Source organism: Lissotriton vulgaris, chromosome 2_1 (genome assembly GCF_964263255.1).
Source record: "Lissotriton vulgaris chromosome 2_1, aLisVul1.2, whole genome shotgun sequence".
Classification (NCBI taxonomy): domain Eukaryota; kingdom Metazoa; phylum Chordata; class Amphibia; order Caudata; family Salamandridae; genus Lissotriton; species Lissotriton vulgaris.
The window spans coordinates 1973861458-1973882641 of record NC_141687.1 but is presented as its reverse complement, the minus strand read 5'-3'; the positions used below and the strand labels follow the sequence as shown (position 1 = coordinate 1973882641).

Here is a 21184-nt window from a genome sequence, read left to right as displayed (position 1 = left end):
CAGCATAAAGCAGTAGTGAAACTTTAAAATATAATGCTTTATGAACAAGTATTACTGATCCTGATTAAATGGTGTGATGCCCTGAAGTTGGATCCATATCCGTTATATTCTGGCCTGGATTCCGAAACAGTGTGTTGCTGGAGGTGTATCAGTATTTCCATGCCCCTGACAATGAAAGGTATTTATATCTATGAGTGCTTTTGGTTGAATGTAATGAGGCCTGTTCAGGAATCAAAGTAGGAAATTTGCAAATCACTGAACACAATTGTTGAACATGCTTCTTATAGGAACATGCTTGTGGCATTTATCAGGAGACAAAACATATCCTGTTGTTGTAGATTAAAAATCAAAACTACTTAACTTTCAAAATAATAAATACAGTGGCATCTTAGAAGGCCCTGAAAGTTTGAGATTAACAAAAGATTCTAGAAGAATATTATGAAATGTACAACAGAGGTAGATTTCCTTGAGCATTCAGAAATGTAAAAGGTATGCACACTGATTTTACACCAGGTGGAAAAATCTGCATGTGGAAATTTGCACATTTGGTTTTATCGTTTTTTTCTCAGGGTAGAAAATATTTTTCGCTCCTAGAAACTCCTTATCTCTAACCCCCATTAAATATGAGGTTCTTCTCTCCCCATCCTACACTTGACACAAGCTTGCCATGACAGTAGTACATAAATGTGGCTTTCCAGAGTTAATCAATCAATCATGACATTTGTATAGCGCATTACTCACCCGGAAGGGTCTCAAGGCGCTGGGGGAGAGGGGTCCGTTAATGCTCGAAAAGCCAGGTCTTGAGTTGCTTCCTGAAGGAGAGATGGTCCTGTGTTAGCCGGAGGTGGATGAGGAGGGAGTTCCATGTCTTGGCTGCCAGGAAGGAGAAGGATCTTCCTCCGGCGGTGGCTCTGCAGATGCGTGGAACGGCGGTGAGGGCGAGGCTGGTCGATCGTAGCTGGTGGGTGGGCGTGTAGAAGGTCAGGCGGTTGTTGAGGTACTTGGGGCCCAGGTCGTGGAGGGCCTTGTGTGCGAGGGTGAGGAGTCTGAATGTGATCCTCTTGCTGACGGGGAGCCAGTGCAGGTCTCTCAGGTGGCCGGATATGTGGCTGTGTCGGGGGGATGTCCAGGATGAGTCGTGCGGAGGCGTTCTGGATGCGTTGGAGTCTTTTCTGAAGTTTGGCTGTGGTTCCGACGTAGAGGGCGTTTCCGTAGTCCAGTCATCCGGTGACGAGTGCCTGGGTGACCGTCTTCCTGGTTTCGGTGGGGATCCACTGGAAAATTTTTCGGAGCATGCGCAGGTTGTTGAAGCACGATGATGAGACGACGTTAACTTGTCTGGTCATCGAGAGGGAGGAGTCCAAGATGAAGCCCAGGTTGCGTGCGTAGTCCGTTGGCTTGGGAGTGGTGCCCAGGGCAGGGGGCCACCAGGAGTCATCCCAGGCGGAGGGCGATGACCCCAGGATGAGGACTTCTGTCTTGTCTGAGTTAAGTTTCAGGTGGCTGTTCTTCATCCACTCGGCGACATCTTTCATCCCTTCGTGTATGCTGGTTCTGGCGGCGGCGGGGTAGTTGGTGAGGGAGAGGATCAGCTGGGTGTCGTCGGCGTAGGAGATGATGTTAAGGTTGTGTTGGCGTGCGATGGCTGCGAGGGGGCTCATGTAGACGTTGAAGAGGGTGGGACTGAGTGATGATCCCTGTGGTACGCCGCAGATGACTTCGGTGGCCTCGGATCTGAATGGGGGAGGCAGACTTTGGGTTCTTCCGGCGAGGAACGAGATGATCCACTCCAGTGCCTTCTCTTGGATTCCGATGTTGCTGAGGCGCTACACTAGGGTGCGGTGGCAGACAGTGTCGAACCGCTGCGGAGAGGTCCAGGAGGATGAGGGCAGCTGTCTCCCCGTTGTTGAGCAGGGATCTGATGTCGTCAGTGGCTGTGATGAGGGCGGTCTCGGTGCTGTTGTTGGCTCGGAAACCGGACTGCGAGTGGTCGAGGGATCCGTTAGTCTCGAGGAAGGCGGCAAGCTGTCTGTTGACGGTCTTCTCGATGACTTTGGCAGGAAAAGGGGGGGGCGAGATGGGGCGGAAGTTCTTGAGGTCGTGGGGCCCGCTGTTGGTTTCTTCAGGAGGGCATTGAGCTCGCCGTGCTTCCATTTTTCCGGGAAGGTGGCGGTGTTGAAGGAGGCGTTGATGATGTTACGGAGTTGGGGTGCGATGATGGAGTCGGCTTTGTTGAAGACGTGGTGGGGGCAGGGGTCGGTTGGGGATCCGGAGTGGATGGTGTTCATCGTGCGGGTGGTGTCTTCGGTGCTGACCGGGGTCCAGGCGTAGAGGGTGGTGGTGGGGGGCGTTGGTTCGGTGGTTGGGTGCGTGGTTGGTGCGCCGGAGCTGTTGTGTATTTCGGCGATCTTGCGGTGGAAGAATGAGGCGAGTGGGTCGCAGAGGTCTTGCGAGGGAGAGATGTTGTTTCCGGCGCTGGGGTTGGAGAACTCTTTGACGATGCTGAAGAGTTCCTTGCTGTTGTGTACATGTACATGTATTTATATAGCGCAAATCACTGACCGATGTCGGTATCTAAGCGCTTGCTTAGGGAACCCGTCCTGGTATTCCCCTGTGAGATAACCCCGGCAGGGTATCCACAAGGTGAAAGCCAGGCATCCTGCCGCGAGGGGCCGTTGTGGAGATTAAGCAAACTATTGCCCAGAGTCGCAGAGTGTGAACCCGTGAGTCGAGAAGGCACCGGAGCGAGAATTATCGAGTCCGTGGAATTTTTTAGCCCAAGACTCGCTGAGGCGGGGAATTGAACCCTGGTCCAGGGCCGATCTCCGCTTCCGGGTCTGCCGCCTCTAACCCCTGAGCCACACTTCTCCACTGTGTGGGCATTGTTGTCCAGTCGTTCTTTGAATGCTGTCTTCTTGGTGGTGCGGATCAGCTGGTGGTGTTTGCGGGTGGCGTGCTTGAGGGCAGTCATGTTGTCTGTGGTCTGGTCGTTGTGCCAGGCTTTCTCGAGGGTGCGACAGTTCTTCTTGGAGTTCTTAAGTTCGTCGGTGAACCAAGAGACTTTCTTGCTGCCGTGTCTGCTGGGAGGGGTCTTCAGTGGTGCGAAGTAGTCTGCGCAGTTGGTGATCCACTGTGTGAGGTTGCTGGCTGCTTTGTTGGGGTCCGTTCTGCTGGCGGGAGGGTTCTGGCTGCGGGAGGTGGTGAGCTGGTCGGCGGTGATCTTGTTCCAGCTCCTGCGAGGAACCTGTTGCGGGTGGTGGTGGGTCGTGGTTCTTCTGAAGCTGAAGTGGACGCAGCTGTGGTCAATCCAATGAAGTCCAGTGGAGTGGCTGAAGGCGATGTACTTGCTGGAGGAGAAGACTGGGTCAAGCGTGTGGCCGGCGTAGTGGGTGGGGGTGTTTACCAGTTGCTTGAGTCCGAGGTTGTCCAGCAGGGTGGTGGTGTTGCTGTCCTTGTTGTTCTCCAGAGTGAACTATTCTGGTTTTGTGAATACAAGCAAAGGTACACGCTTTTGGGCTATTTTTTCAAGTAAACCTTTACACAAATAACCTCAACCCTACCTCTAAAGATAAAGTATTTAAGGAATTCTAATATCATCGATTTGAACCTGACATGGTCTGGTCGATTCAGCTGGAGGACATGGTTGATGGTCTCAAAAGTTTCTGATAAAACTAAAAGGATAAGCACTCCAACACCAGCCCAATCCAATGTTCGCTTTAAATCATTCTGCGTGGATACAGATCTGTGCTTCAGCACAAGTTTGTAAATGGTACAGCAGCTGGTTCAACTTGACAAACTGGCTAGATATGGAGTAAGTGGGTGGGTATGAAATTTTTGACGTCTTTTGAAAAAATAGTGTTATCTCAAGATTGATTTTATTATGGCAACTCTCTGTTCCTAAAAGAAAGCCAAGATTCCACCTGCTTTATAAATACACTGGGGCAGATTTATGTTGGGAATGCGCCACGTTTGCGTCACGCAACAGCGGCGTAAACGTGGCGCATCCCTACGACCCATTTACAACGTGACGCATCTAGGCAGATGCGTCACGTTGTAAAGCCCTGCGCCACTTGTGGGCGTTCCGGGCCTGGGTGGGCGTTCCGAGGCAGGTGCGCCTCGCAAAAGTGGCTGAGTGAAATCTATAAGATTTCACTCAGTCACTTTCAGGCCAATGCTGCGTCAAAACCCTGCGGTCTTGACGCAGCATTGTAAAGATGGGGCACCCCTGAGCCTTGCTGGAGCTGCGTTGCGCTTGCGACGCAACTCCAGCAATGCGCCGCCACCTTTACGGCACAGATGCGTCACGCATCTGTGCCGTTTTTGCCCCATGGTGCACCGCATTGTAAATGCGGCGCACCATGGGTGGCGGAGCAGTGGCGCAAAATAACTGGCGCATCCCTGGGGATGCGCCAGTTATCATAAATCTGCCCCTATGACTGCATCCTTCATCAGTGATGCAGATAATAGCTGGATCCTTCAGCGTGCAAGTTCCTGAGTGACAGTTTACCTTGATCAAGCAGCTCTGGCTCAGGGAATTGCATAAACTCTGCAAATGTTTCTGTGGTGGGATTGTTTTCACTCATCTTGAGATTTTACAAGTTAGGAGTAGACTCTTTATCGAAGCAAAAATTAGGTAACTCAATTACAATTACAGAGTTTCTTTGATGGGGCAAACACTTTGAGAACCCTGAGCATAGATTAATTCAATGTTTATTTGAAATGGTGCTTTTGTGGTTTCAGACGCTAGATTTCCTCAGTTCTACACTTTTTCAAATTAACTCTATGTTAAGGCAGCTCAAGTGCTATTTTTCTAGTTATTCGATAGAAATGATGATTTTCAAAGTTGTTTTATTGGTAATACGTTGTTAAATATTTCTAACAGCGCTTCCTCTAATACCTCTAGCAGGTCTTTGGCATCTGTATTGCCTCAGGTTATATGCCATTTCTCAAGGGAAAAGGAGCAGTTGAAAGAGCTGTGTCCAGCACCTTTCAGTCCCATTTGGCTGGTGATTGAAGAAATGAATGTGAGTGTGACATGCACCATACTCACTTTTTCTTTTTTCAATTACTTATTGACTTGGACGTAGGCCCCCAACCACAGGGAGTTCAAAACTCGATTTATGTGTTGGCTGCTGTTATTATTAACTTCATGCACTGAGTGTTCAGAGGGCTTGGGCTTCTGATTAAAAGAGCGCACTAATACCCAAAAGTATCCTGGCTCTTAAAAAAACAAAAACAAATGCAAATTGGGAAGAATTGTGGATTTTTACTGCCTAAATAGGCAGGTTTTCAACTATTTTCTAAACTTGAAGACATATGGGAGGAGCTTTAATTCAAAAGATGTGAGTTCAAAGCCTTTGCTCTCTGGAAGGCAAACAATCCCCCCACGCCCCCAGTGGCAGATTTTCCTGATTCTAGGTATCTGAATGGGAATAGGTGACCTGGAACGTTTGGGGAATACCATGAGAAAAGTTGATTAATAAAGAGCTTTCCCATGTTATGAACAGCCTTAAAACAGAGACTTTTAAAAAGGATTCGCTACTGAACAGGAAGACGAAGTAAGGTGGGCATATGGCCAGATATGGATTTGTGTGGTGGAATTTCCAGGCGACAGCATTTTCTATCAACTGCATTTGCTCAAACCCATTAACTGAAAGTCCTAGGTAAGAGCATTTGCATATTCTATCTTAGATCCTACAACATCTTGAAGGATAGGATAGTGAACATTTTCAGGTAGGAATGGCAGGGCCTCATGAAGTATTTTTAGGTGACAAAAGCACAGGAAATTACTGTTAAGTTCATAAAGTCATTAATAACGTAACAGACACAGCTGTCTGCTCGCTTCATTGCCATAGAAGCACGTTTAGAGCCGAAGACCAGTTCTTTGAGCAGGTCCCAAATTAGAAACAAATGATGGTTGGGGAAAGGCCTTTCCTGGGAATAGGTTACCTCTTTCTGTTTGATCTGAAACTAATCTATTGAAGTTCAGAAAAACATTTTAAAAAAAATACATTTTCCATAACTAATAATTGCAATGACTACTAATCTAGTCTGAACAATATCCTTTGTCTCTACATAAATAAAATGCCTTCGGGTGTATGCTGCGCACTACAAATACTTCACAGACAAATCCTGAAAACCTGGCCAGTTTTTGTTGACAAAAAGCAGTAAGGGCTGTCAATCTCAAAGTTGAGTGCAAGGTCTGTAAATTAACTACGAGGAGTGGTAGAGCAGCAGAGAGTGTTGGGAGTGGATAAGGGGGAAGCAACAAAGAGTGTGCAGGGGATGTTGGAGCAATGGATGTGCTTGAGGTACGGCCCTGGGAGAGGAAAAATAAACTTGAAATGCTAGGGAGGGGTGGGCAGCAGTGGATGATCTTGGAGTAGGGTTATTAGGGAGAAGCATAAAGTGCACGGGTGCAGTAGCACAAGAGAGAGCAGGAAAACATGCACTCTAATAGAGTGTTGAAATACAATTGAAATACATAGTTCCCTGAATGTGAGCAGTGTAAGGATACAAGTCAACCAATCAAAAGGATAGTAAAGAGGATATGCTCCATGTTGTGAACTGTTGTCTACAAGCAACTTTTGCGTTCTTGTCTAGCATTTTAATCCACGGTGGAGTATTGCACTCATGCCTTCAGAGGTTATGACACTCTTGTAGACAGGTAATCCTAGGATTCTTTTACCTAAGGGATCCTTGTTCACAGAGGTTTGTCACTCTTCTTTTCTGATGGATACTTTTAACCGCAGATTCCTCATTTGTAGATTGTTCCCCTAGTGCCAGTCTGGATTTGGAAACTTTTCATAGCAGTGCTCCCGTGTGTATCTGGGTGGGGATATGTGGCTCCTTGTTGCTTTTGTTCCGCCCTGGAAGTGACTAGGCAGAGCTGCATCTAAGCGACACCCCTTAGAACGATCCTCTTGAGTGAGTCTTTCCATGACCTCTTATGCAAAGCACAAAACCATAAAACAGTTGGGGGGTACCAGTGTCCAGATGTCTAGTTTGGGACCTTTTTAGATGGTAAAAAGAGACCACTACACAGAAGGAGGAGGTGAAAGGCTGGGATGAATCTGTGTTTAGATAAGAGTATTCACTAGAAAGAGCGCTACCAAAGAGAAGTAACTTGTTCATTCACAGGCAATTCTGGTTGTCCTGTCCATGGAGCCGGCTATGCCACTTCCCATAATTGATAATGGAGTTCTTCTCCACAGTAGACCAAAGCACCCTTTTTCTACAATTACCATACATTTCCTTTCCCTATAAGACTCTTAAACTCAATTCTCCGGCTACTGCCTGTACTCTTGGTTTACCAGACCCAAGCACTCTTAAATACTGGGGCTTTCAGCCCGCCTGTAAACATGGAACTCTGGCAGGGTCCTTACATTCCTAACAGTAGAGGCTTTATACGAAAACTTCCCAAAAAATAATGGTCCATGCACAGCCGTACCGGGCACTCCCAACGGCGAGCCAGTAATGGGTCTCAAATACTTTGAGCCCATCTCGCGGCAGGAGGTCATCCGACACCTGCCAATGGCAAAATCAGGGTCCCCAAGTGACATCTGCCCGCCTTACGTCATGGCAATGATCGCGTCCTGTTGTGCGCCGCACATTCAGGAGATCCTGAACTCCTCGATGGCCAGCGGCTTTATTCCCATGATATGGAAGGAGGCCCACGTACGCTCAATTCTTAAAAAACCCTCCGCCGATCCAGCGGTACTAAGCAATTACAGACCTATATCACTGCTCCCCTTGCTAGCAAGAATTTTGGAGGCTCACATCAACAGCCAACTGAGCCAGTACCTGGAGTCCAATAATATTCTGGGCATGTCGCAGTCCGGTTTTCGACCGGGCTTTAGTACTGAGACAGCAATTCTGGCTGTCACAGATTCCATCAGATGTACATTGGATGAAGGGAAATCGGTGATGCTCATCCTACTGGACCTCTCCGCAGCATTTGATACTGTGTCCCATCAACTGCTGGCGGAGAGGCTCCAGAACTGTGGTATCAGGGATCAGGCACTGAAGTGGCTGGTCCACTTTTGGTCTGATAGGAAGCAACAGGTCATCATGGGCTCATTTAAATCATCTAAGTACATATTGAAGAGGGGAGTCCCACAGGGCTCATGCTTAAGTCCGACCCTCTTCAATATATACATGGCCCCCCTAGCTAGAATAGTGCAGCATTATGGTTTTGAGGTTGTCTCATACGCAGACGATACTCAACTGATTTTCCCAATTGAGACAGATCTGGCTGAGGAAAAAACGCGCTTTGCCCAAGGAACGTTGGCCATCTCTAGCTGGATGGCTGAGTCCTGTCTCCAATTAAATCCGGAGAAAACAGAGTTGATGTTACTTGGGAAAAAACAGGACGTTGAACTAAACGACTGGTGGCCAGCCGAACTGGGGGCCGCTCCTGTCCCTTCAACCTCTGTGAAAAGCTTAGGGATACAGCTTGACGAGAACCTTTCCATGAAGATAAATGTGAGTAACATTGTAAGCTCATGTTACTACAGTCTACGACTGCTGCGGAAAATTATTCAGTTTCTGCCCCTTAGCCATTGCAGAACAGTGGTGCAGGCCCTGGTAATTAGTAGGATTGACTATGGGAATGCACTGCTGGCTAAAGTAGGATCCACACAGCTAGCAAAGCTCCAAGTGATTCAAAACACGGCAGCAAGGATGGTCTTGAACCGTCCACCAGGCACCCCATCACTCCCATTACTAAAGGAATTGCACTGGCTACCGGTAAAGAAACGAGCTTTTTTCAAGACCTGGTGCCTGGTTTTTAAAGCTGTGAGGGAGATTGGCCCAAAATATCTTCAAAACAAAATTTGCAGATTGACATCAGCATGCAATCTGAGATCAAACAGTAAAGCCCTACTAGCGATCCCACGGATCTATCGGAATCGCACGGGAGGAAAAGCCTTCTCGTATGTAGGCCCTAAATACTGGAACTCTCTGCCTGAAGAGCTGCAAAAGTCTCCTTCGTATCTGACTTTCAGGAAACATCTTAAAGCCTTCCTCTATCGCTAAAACCACTCTGGTTCTACAACTTCTGCTTTCAGAAAAGGACTAGGTAGCGCGGATATGCCCCCGGGTGATTCAGGCGCTTTACAAAAACCCAATAACAATAACATTTGTCTTTTTTGTCTTCATAATTGTAATTCTTCTGCTCCCTTGTCTCTACCGCTTTTTCAACAAGTCACCTTGGTACTGTTTTCTACAATAGACTATAGCACTCCTTTATTGGGTCCTGTTTTCAGAAGCAGATCCTGGTACTCTTACCTACATGTAAATGTCCAGTATTTGTAAAGCGCAAACAATTGCCCGAGTGAGTCAACGCGCCGGGGGCCGTCGAGAAGATTAAGCGAGCTATTGTCCAGAGTCACAAGGTGCTGGGCTGATCTACCGCTGGGGATCGAACGTGAGCCCCTAGGCACCGGAGTCATCCGCCCTGGCCGCTGCGCCTCACCTCTTCCCACACCTCTTCGCTGCAGGAGACCATGGCAAGAGATGCTAGCACCATTGTTTGTAGGAGTCCTTAGCACTATTATGAGTTAGTGAAAACATTTACTAGCCTAGTAGAACAGACCAAACCAACTTCAGGCAATAGTAACTACCCCTTTTGTTACCTGGCATTGACATGACTCTTATTTAGTGGAGATACTGGCACTGTTGTCTCCCCCTCCTAGTGCCCACTGGAGGTCTTTACCACTAATAATATCCAAAGAGGCACTGGTGGCATAACATTACAGACCCCATTTATAAGAAAATCAGACTTATATTAACAAATAGAAATAAATTATTTGTTTTGCCACAGCTTAATTGCACATTCTATTTTCCTTTGTGTTAACACCCCATTCCTTACATTTAATCTATTGCTTTAACTCCTTAACAAATTTTCCACTTACTTTTTTCAGTTTTGACTTCAGATTAGAGCTCTTTCACCTCGGGTCGCCTAATCTCAGGCAAATCTGTTTTGTGATGAGGTTTGATTTCAACAAGTCTGTGTTTATTTTGCTGTTTTGTTTTCGTTGCAGGGTCTTTGCAAACTTGGATCTGCAGGAGGAACAGACTTCAGTATGAAACAATTTGCAGAGGGTTCGACCTTGAAACTGGCAAAGCAGTGTCGCAAGTGAGTAAGCTAATCAGATAATGGTGGGATCTCTTGATGAAGATAAAGACATTCCTCCTGTAAATAAGCATTTGGGATGTTGTTGCTGTAATATGAGCAAGATAGAATTCTCTAAGAAGTAAAACTAAGGCACATAGGATAGTTTGTTACCTTGAGTTTTCCTTTTTACATAGTCTATAAAATATAAAAAGATGGGAGTAGATAGAGCATAGATAAAGGACCCTACTCTTCAGCACTGGCAACAAAATACCAAAATACAGTGGCTGCTCAAAACAGTTGGTTAGTAGCAAAACCTGTACATATGAACATCAAGGTTTGGCAGAAAGTTTGAGATTGCTGGTTGGTTCAGCTCGGATATGCAAATAAAATGTATTCTGCAACCCATTATATAATGAAGAAATAAAGAGAGGGATACAATTAGTTTGAAATAGTCAGTGAAAACCTTTATAATCTTACATATAGCAGCTGTAACTTGTGTTCATTCAGAATCCACAGTTGAAGAGAATGTGATAGACAAAGTATCCTTTAATTTTATAACCATCTACAAGGTAGGCTGTGAGAACCAAAATGCTACATGCCGCTCATTTCACATTTCGTGCAGTTTGTGCAGGTTGATGGTAGTGTTTGTGAGAGGCGAGTTTTAAATGTATGTCTTGTAAATACAATTACTTTTTCTTGATAACCAAATGTTACTGTTTTTGTTAAATCATAACAAAACACAGTACGATCATGATATCATGACTTTATCCAAGACATTGATACAATACATTCCATCACATTATCTAGGGATAAAATTATAATGTGCCCAGCATCTCCCCCAAATATTGCAATGTTTATGCCTTCACCCCTGGCTTTGTGGATGAACTCTTCCATTTTTTGCACCAGTCCAGTTCCGTCAGCCATTCGGCTGTGAAAGGAGGGTCAGGGGAATTCCAGTATCCAGTAATATATTGTTTAGCAATCATTGTCCCAATACCCACTAAGGTATGGTCACCTGTTCAGCTGTCCCCATTGTCCAAAATACCCAGGAGTGGGACACTGGGTAAACCGTCAACTGGTCGGTCTATTATTTTTGAGAGGGTGGAAAATATTTCATATCCGTATTTTACCATGAAAGGACAAGTCCAAACTATATGGAAGAAATTGCACTTATTAGCATTGCAACAGAAGTGTAAGGATGAACAAATATTACCTGCTCATTATAGCCTCTTAGGGCTGAACTAGGTAGTGTGCATATAATTCAACGGTATGAAAGTCGACCAAAGGAGAATAACTAGTTTCTCAGAGGCTATTTTGGCATTTCTCCAATAGCTTTCTTCCAGAGGTCACAGCCAGCTCTCCCATCAACGCACCAGAAACAGATCTGGGACTTTAATAATTAAAGATTCATAGGTTATAGGATGATATTGGCCTCTAGCAAGCTGTATTCTGGAGGCTCATTCAAACTGGATTTGTGAGGGGTCAATTCAGCTGTAAGTATTAATAAAATTGGGTTCTTTGGAGATCAAATTCAGTTTGAAGACTCTGGACAGACTTCATTTGTGTACCCTGTCAGACATACCGTAGCTTGGAGATTCCAATCATATCCCACTGTTAAAACCCTCCAAGTAGGCACTGTTTAGAAGCTATCTCCCCTGCCAGAGGGACGTTTCAGGTGTGGGGCTGCAGTCTCATCTGATCCGGTACAAAAAGGGGGTGGTGATGGACGGAGCATCTGAATCAATCAAACACTCACACCCAGTCAAAAGATCTGGGTTTAATCCATCACCGTTCTTTAGCCCACTCTGCCACCCCAGTTCAGACATGGCTATATGCAAATCAGTCTGACCCTGTGCCTCATGGGAATAGTCCAGCCCGAACTGCCAAGCCATGTCTTCCCTGGACCGGAAACAAGCTTCTGAGGAGAAGGCACGCAGGGTTAGGGACCCATGTCTGATCCAGCACAAGGCCAACCACTAATACAAGAGGTCTACTTGGGTGACTTCTGCTTGCAAGTTTAGAATGGGTTACCCATATGGTGAGCCTATTTTGTTGCCTCAAACGACAAGCGAGATCTCTGTACGAAACGCTGGGTCCTTTTGACCCCCATGCAGCCAGTCATTCAACGCCAGAATCTGAGATGACCAATAGTATAGGTGAAGGTCCACTATGTCCATGGACCCATCATTGGTAGGCTGCGTTTGTTAAAGGCGATATGGGGAGTTTGATTCACCCATTTAAACAAGGGTACCCAGGCAGTCCGGTCCGCAGCACAGCTCTGGGAAATAACTAAGGGGACATTTTGTACAATGTATAAAAAGCTCTGCAGGACCATCTTTTTAAATGGTACCACCCTGCCAAAAATATTGAGGGTGAAGTTGGACCATTTACTTTATTGTTTCTGTGCCTGAGCCAGCAGTGTGATGAAGTTAAGACTCCATGTAAGCCCCAGTCGCAATGTGTATTCCCATGTACTGGAAGCTATGAATGCACATAGTGAAGATGGGATTGCCAGTCAACCCTGTCTTTGTTGCCAGTGAGTGGGACCAGCAGCAACTTTGACCAATTGACTTTTAGGTCTGCAGCCTCACCACAAAGGTCTAACATATGGATCTGTCGAGGGCCTGCGTCGTGAGATCAACCCATGCTATCAGCATAGAGTGGATTCTGATGGATACTTTTAACCAGAGAGTTTTCACCTTGTGGGTTTTGCAAGGTACCAGACTGAATCCAGAAAACTCTAAAGCAGTCCTCCTGCGCATCACTAGGTAGTACCATGTGACTCCGCGTCAATGCCCTTCCACTCCAGAAGTGACAAACATAGCACATATACGTGTCACCCATATGCGCTGACATCAGTTCCTTTCTTTCCGTCCCTTCAGACTTGGATCTGGATCGCTTTTCCTCACACAGAGATATTCAATGTGTAAGGTACATGTCACATCTAAAATGACAGAGTTTAAGATATCTAGGGACTGTTGCAAGCAGACATCTGTGACAGACCCCCATGAGGTATACCTGTAGAACTTCAGTTCAATGCAGGACTCAAGGCCACAATCAAGTGCATCCAAAGGCCATCTGAAACATGAAGCTCTGCAACGTCAAGTCCCTCTTGAAGTCGAGAGCACAGACTTTCTCGTGAAGTTGTTACCGAGGAAGAGCGTCCTTGCAGTCAAAGTGTTTTGAAAAGTCCAAGAAAAAACATTAATTGAGAATGCCTTTTAATGGCACATGTCTGTTTGGTGAAAAGATGGACACGGCCCTAGAGTGTCTTTAAAGAGAGATGAGCCACAACGTGTACTTTGTGCCCTTCAGCTCCAGTACGGCAATACATCCCAACATTTTTGCACTTTTTGGTAACATGCCAGGGGCTTGGTTTGTCAAGAATGTCAGGCTCCACCTCCTGCACAACAGTCCTCCCAGCTCATTCAAGGTTAGGCTGTTGGCCCAACAAACCACAACTTAGCCATTAGCAGCAGTGGTCATCCGACTCCTTTGCTCCTCCGGCTACAACTCAAACCCCCTTTTGTGCACCCTTAGCAGCACACAGTCATTGTGTAGGAGGCAGCATCACCCACTTTCAGCAAGGGTGGCAACATATTACATACAACGGGTGGTTCTTGTATTGTCCAGCAGAGCTGCGCTCGCCATTCCTTTTCAACCCACAGCACCTTCATCGAACCACTTCTCATTGGACTGTCTGTTTTTTTGCCAGTAAATGTAGGCTAGTTTGGCAAACAGGCCATAGAGAAGGTCCCAGCCTTAAAGTAGGCACAGGGTTCTATTCCGGTACTTCCTGAAGAAGGACAGAGGCCTCCATGCTATCCTAGATCTTTACCCTCTCAGCGCCTTCCTGGGCAAGGACAAATTCTAAATATCACTTTGGCCCAGGTTCTCTCTGTCCTGAATCCCAGAGACTGGATAGTGGGGTGGACATGTAGGACCCTTATATATGGGAAACGACCTTAACACGGTCAAAACACTACAATACATTTACATCGCTGCTATTACGACTTGCACAGGAGGGCGCTCAAGACTAAGGAATAGTGTGATTTACCATTCCAATACCTTCCCTAATGTATGCAGGCTGGAGTTTGAATAGTAAATCATAATATTCCTAAGTCCAGCGCCCTACAGCGCAAGTCGTTGTAACGACTTGCGTTGTAAGAACAGCGATGTAATGTACCGCGAGCTAAATGATCGCGTTGTAGCGTCATACATCCTATATATACACATCCCCATCCTACAGGCGCTACCTGTGGTTCAAGGTGGGCCACTAGCACTTTAGGGTTGGGTTGCTCCCTATTGGCCTCACCTGTACCCGTCTGCTATTCACAAAAGTGATGGTGGTGGTCTTTGCTCAGCTTTGGAGGTCAAGGGTAGTAAGGGGCCCCTCTTACCTTTGAACAGATCAAGGGTACCAGCCTTCCCCTAGAGTGACGACTGGCTTTTTTTATTGCAGTTTAATCTCTCAATCAGATCAGAATCCAATCTGCTCACTTTCCGAAAACTTCTAAAAACCTGGCTTTTCAATAAAACTTCAACCTAATCTTTACACTGCTCCCCAAATCCGACCCCTTGTGCTCAACTCATCTCTTTTCCTCTACAGCGCTGGGACGCCCCCGGGTAGCCAACGCGCTATACAAATTGTCTTTCCATTCCATTCCATATATCGCAAACATGGCCCATGGGCCATAGAGTACTTTACTTGAGTATTAGAATACATTACAGAAGATCAGATTTGAAGGCTGTTGAAGGCAGGCTTACCACAATTAGTTCCGGACCACCTCCAAGTGACTGCATAACTCTTGACATCATCGGGGTTCTCATTAACCTGCCTAAGTCACACTAGACTGCTTCACAAAGGTTCCCCGTCATCGGAGCCATCTTGGATACTGTGCAATTTCGAGGTATTTTTCTGGTCCAGGGCATCCATGCTATGATACTGATGTTACTCTGTCCTGGGCGAGGATGGCTCTGAGGCTTCTTGGCCTACCAGACTCCTGCTTGCCAGCCATGCCAAATGGCACATGCAAGATTTGCTGTATTAGCTGAAGTCTCAGTGGGCCCAGCACCAAGGGAACCTTTCAGATTCCATCCATGTGTTAGAGGAGCCTGCAAATAAGATCTGAAGTAGTGATTGCTCAACTCCAATTGGGCCAACAGCAGACCCCTTTCCCTAAATCATCCAGAGTTGGTAGTCGTGGCTGATCCATCGTTACTGAGTTGGGGTGGTCATCTGGAAGAGGTGGAGATCAGGGGACTCTGGTCTCAAGTGAGCCCCTTCTCTACCTCAACCTGCTGGAGGTAGGGTGATGAAGGTGGCCCTGAAGGTCCCCCTGCCCTCCACTATGAGATGGCTGGTGAATGTTTTCACTGACAACACCACCACCATGTTGTACTGCAACAGGAGCAGCGGGTGGGATCCTGGGTCCTGTGTCAAGCGGTTTTGCACCTCTGGGGCTGGCTGGCTAAATCCTTCCTGGAATTTCTTGGTAATACACCATCTGATGGGATCTTTAAACGCCAGGGCAGATGAACCCAGCTGGTGTTGCTTAGCTGATCACAAATTGCAGTTAAACCCAATGGTAGCACAGGGCATCTTCTGACAATGGTGAGAACCCTGACTCAATCACATCGCCACTGCAGAAACCGTTCGTCAACCCTTTGCACGCTGAAGTTCCCAAGAAGGCTATGTCTCTGAGATGCATTCTGCTTAGAGTGGAGGATAAGACTCCTCTAAGCCTATCCTTCACTACCTCTCCAGCCTCAAGTTCTGAAGAAGATCAAGAACGACTGGGTCAAAGTCATCCTAGTAACCCTGGATTGAGCCATGTGGGTATGATACCTGGAACTTCTTGTGTGAGCCTTTTTCCTTTGATAAGGCTGACTCTGTGGGAGGAGCTTTTGTGGTAGCAGCAGTGCAAGTCTTGCACCCAGGTCTATACAGCCTGCATCTCTATGCATTGAGATTGAGCAGCAGCATTTGACCTACCTCCAAAAGATGGTGAAGTCATTTTGGCAGCCAGATGCCTTCAACAAAATCTGTGTGGGCAGTACACTGGAATTCAAACAGAGATCAGAGCCATCAGAAATAACAATATGTTCGAGGCATGTGTGCTGTAGATACACATGCTTTGCATACTCCTGCAATCTAGTGTTGGGTCTGGATGTTTGCAAGTTGTTTTTCTTCAAAGAAGTGTTTCCTAGTTACGAGGTAAGGTGACTCCTCCTTTCAGTGATAGTATGCATGGTCATCGACTCCATTGTTAGATGTTAGATAGTTTTTTTCTGCCACCGTGTTCGGACGTATATTGTTAGTCTCCGGTTTGAAACCGTTCTCCGAGTTCCCCTCGACGCGCAATCCTCTCTATCCTCGACGGTATCGTTTTCGAATGCGTTTTCCACTTCTCCGTGTATTATTTCGACAACGGAATCGACTTTTCGGTCGGAAAGCTTTGTGGACGGCCTTTGGGCCTAACTGCGCAGAGTCAACTCTCTGTCGATGGATCGTACTACATTTAAATTCTGTCCTCGGTGCCACACGGAGTATCCGCGCACTGACTGACTCACACGAAGTGTGCAACTTGTGCTGGTCTCCCGAGCACAAAGAAGACAACTGTGATGCTTGCAGATAGTTGTGGTCAAAGAAAACTCTTTGTGATCGTCAGGCTCGACATCGAGAGATGCAGCATCAAAGCCACGCCGGACATAGTCGGTGAAGACCCCGGTCAGGAAGATGTTGAGGTATCGGCAGCAGAGGAGGGAGCCTTCTCCGAACATAACTCGGAACTCGAGATAGATCTCAACGCTGAAGAACTGCTGCTTGAGAAGGTGATGTGAGTAGCGAAGAACCCTTGCACCCACAAACTATCCCGGAAAAACACAAGGCTTCGGCACCACCTCTGCCTTCTGGCCAAGGTCAATACTGAGATGACGTTTCCGAGGGCCCGCCTCCAGGCTCAGCTCTGAAACACCAAGTCAAGCCTTCGGCTCGGTACAGAGTCGTCCAAAGTCCTTCTCCGAGCCGATGCCATCCAGTTCCAAACACAAGACCGTTCAGAGCCTCAATCTTCTGTGCCGAAATACAAGCAACCTTCGAGCCGAAAGCTTCCGCACCGAAAGGCCAGCCTACGCCGGCCCGAAAACTTCGGCGCCGAAACAAAAAGATACCCCATCGGATCCGAATATTGACAATGTTCAATTAACACCAGATCCGAGGCAAAATAAGCTATATATCAATCTTGAAACTGCCCATATTCACACAAAGCCCCCTCTCAAATGGTTAATGATGAGGACCCTTCTTATAAGATTCCTTTAAAGAAGAAATGTGTTGCTACAAGTCCTTTGCATCTACCATCATCACCACCTCCACAGCCTCCTTCTCCACCTGAGAATTCCTTGCAAATTACACCTCAGGATTCTCCACAATCTCATCATGATGATGGGGGCGGGGGTTACATCTCCTAAGAGATCAATAGACAGACTATACAATTGATCCCCCAGCAGATAATGATCCCGGCCTTTACCCAGCCAAGCCTTCTCCTCAAGATGTCAATGCATCCCACCAAGTGGAGAGGTGTGGCTCACTGGTTAGAGGCGGCAGACCCGAGTGCAGAGAACGGCCCGGGACCAGGGTTCGATTCCCGACGCGGCAGGGTCTTGGACCAGGATCAGCGGACTGATAATTCTCGCATCGGTGCCTACTCCGACCAGGGAGCACACTCGGCAACTCTGGGCATTAGCTTGCCTCATCTCCACAACGGCCCCACACAAACGCCGAGGATGCCTGGTTTCACCTTGGAGACCCCCAGGAGGGACTATCTCACAGGGAAAGCCAGGACGGGTTCCCCAGCGGTCTATAGCGCTACGAGGCCTCCGGGTAGCAGTGCGCTTTACAAGACACAACAATTTACAATTTACCAAGAACTCATTGCCAGGGCTGCACAATATCATGGGGTGGCATTACACAAAGAATCACTAGAAGAAGATTTTGTGTTCGAAACTTTAGGATTCCCACATAGATCATCACAAACACTTCCCATGCTTAAAGGCATGATGAGACACGCTGATGAGATTTTTAAAGACCCAGTAAGGGCACGCATATTGACTCCTTGAGTTGACAAAAAATATAAGGCTTACCCTACAGACCCCATATTTATCAAGGGCCAGTTACCATTAGATTCTCTGGTAGTGTCTAACGCTCGTAAGCGAGGGAATTCTCAGACATCAGGATATGCTCCTCCGCCAGGTAAGGAGTCCAAGTTCATTGACGCTTCTGGCAAGCGCGTAGCTGCTCAAGCTGCAAATTGGTCTTTTAGCCAGGTACGACAGGGCACACTGGGATGAGCTGTAGCAATTGCTTCAATATCTCCAAGATGAGCATAAAGCTAAGGCTCAGGGCTTAGTAAATGAAGGTAAACTTCTTTCTAATTCCTCTATATGTTGTGCTCTAGATGCTGCAAACACTGCGGCTAGAGAGGTCAATACTAGCATCTTGCTCAAAAGAAACACTTGGTTAAGAATTTCTGGGTTTAAGCCAGAAGGTCAACAATCCATCCTTAATACACCTTTTGATAAATAACATATCTTTGTTCCAAGTGTAGATCAAGCGTTCGAGAAGATGAAAAAGGACACTGAAGTGGCCAAGATTCATGGAAGCTCTCCAAGCTCCATCCAACAGAGGCTCCCTTCATCGCTCCTTTTACAGAGGAGTGTCTAAAATTGTATCCCCAGACCATAATACCTCAACATATAGAGGTAACAACCAGTCCTCTCCCTCCAGAGGATTTTTTCGAGGAGGTTATAGAGGCAACAACTTCATAGGTAGGGATAAGGGCAACACACCACGTAGCTCCCCATCCCCAAATAAACAGTGACTTGCCCACGCCCCCCAGCCAACCCCCTCCCCCCCGCCCCCCCGACTACACCACACCTATCCGGAGAAGACTTCAACAATTTCTCCGTTTGGCAGTCCATAACAATAGACAAATGGGTGATTGGAATTATCCAACATGGTTATTGCTGGAGCTTCCCAGTAATGATAAAGTATTGCCATTTTTAATGTTGCATTTTGAATTATAATGTATTATTTTACAACGTCCCACAACCTTCCCCTAGTTATATACACCATTTGTATCCACAGGCACAAGTTGACCTCCATAAAGTAGAGGACTAATACGTCATTCTACTACACATAACTCACACGATCCTGAAGAAAGCCCGACCGACCTATCTAGGCAACAGAGGGCTGAAACATGTCGACCCATTTAGAACACGAAAATTGAATGCGTAAGAATCCTAATTATTCTCCCTACGCATATCTACAATATTTTCATCCTTGACTCGAATCCAGGAAAATAAATTGAACCATCTGGCTGTCCGAGTTATTTTAAACTTCACATTCACCACTAATCACTGATCACTGCTGCTTTTAACCTAGGGCGAATACCTCCTGGTGGAGGTTGCATACCTACTAAACCTGATGATTATGCAGTGACGTGAATAAAGGGGCTGAGAACCAAGATATACCGCTACCACGAAACACTTTACACGTGCATGAGGGTCTTACCATGGGACATACAATTCACCCAGGTTATGCAGGACACGTGATCCCCCTCCGCTAACTGATTTGTGATCTTAGCAGTAATCCCCCAAACATTCCACCTCGATCTCACAAATTGTCTCCAGGAAATCTACAATTGCTACAACAAGATGTTCAATCTCTCGTACTAAAAGGAGCATTAGAGCCCGTCCCAATTCAGTACCAGGGCTTGGGGGTTTACTCTGTGTTTTCTCATTCCCAAACAGGTCTGTTCTCTAAGGCCTATTATGGATCTCAGAGACTTAAACCTTTATGTACTGTCAGAACACTTTCACATGGTGACTCTTCAACAGGTACTCCCACTTCTAAATAAAACAGATTTTATGTCTACTCTAGATTTAAAAGATGCATATTTCCATGTTCCAAGTTCAAGGTGCTTCCCTTCGGAGTGAACACAGCGCCCAGAGATTTTACCAAATGCCTGGCAGTAATCTCTGCTCATCTCAGAAGACAGTAGATTCATGTCTTCCCCTATCTAAACGATTCAAAGCCAACACGCACCAGAAATGTCTACAACACACACAGATGACAGTAGATATACCGCATCAACTGGGGTTCACCATCAATGCTCACAAATCTCACCTGCACCCGTCACAGTTTCAGTCTTTCCTAGGAGCGTCTAGACACAGTCAAAGTTCTAGCCGCTCCCAACTTATCCAGAATACGCAATATTCAGGCTATCATTCTACAGTTTCAACCCAACCGAGCTTTACCAGCCAGAGTGTTCATGCAACTGTTGGGAATGATGGCTTCTCGCAAGGCTTCACATGCGCCCCTTACAAGAGTGCTTAGCACATCACTGGAATCAGTCGCAGGTTCAATGAACCGATCTATTGTTGGTAGACGGCCGCACCCATCGCTCTCTGCAGTGGTGGAACCCACTGAACAAAAGGCAGTTCGTTCTTCGACCCTATTCCACAGATTGTGATCACAGCAGATACATCTCTAACAGGTTGGGGGGCGGAGGAGCTCATCTCAAAGATTGCACAATACAGGGCCTGTGGAGCAACAAGCACAAAACTCTCCACATCACCTATCTAAAGCTTTCAGCAGTCTTTCTAGCACTCCAAGGCTTTCAAACTCACCTCTTAGCCAAAACTGTCCTAGTCCGAACAGACAATATGACAGCGATGTATTATGTGCAGAATCAAGACATACTCTCCAACTGTCACCACTTGCTCAAACCATTTGGAATTGGGCAATCCATCACAAAATCTATCTTCTGGCAGAGCATATCCCAGGAGTGAACAATCAAATAGCTGACCTCCCCAAGTTCTCCTTCCCTCCTTTCAACAATGGGGTTTTCCACAGATATATATGTTCGCCGCAGTCGAAAACGCTAAATGCCCAAGCTTCGGCTCCAGGTTCCCACTCCTGCGCTCAAAGGGCAATGCCCTATGGATCAACTGGGCATGGAAATTTGCCTACGCTTTTCTGCCTCTCCTGCTCATTCCGTGTGTGGT

At 46.7% G+C, this 21184-nt stretch overlaps 1 protein-coding gene across 1 annotated transcript in view; it reads left to right on the top strand.

The window, feature by feature from the left end:
* Nucleotides 1–21184, top strand: part of UNC45A (unc-45 myosin chaperone A) — a 277165-nt gene that overhangs the window by 87715 nt on the left and 168266 nt on the right. The window contains exon 11 of the mRNA XM_086958180.1: nt 10044–10138. Within this exon, the coding sequence (XP_086814306.1) occupies nt 10044–10138 (95 nt within the window). The remainder of the gene's footprint in view (nt 1–10043; nt 10139–21184) is intronic.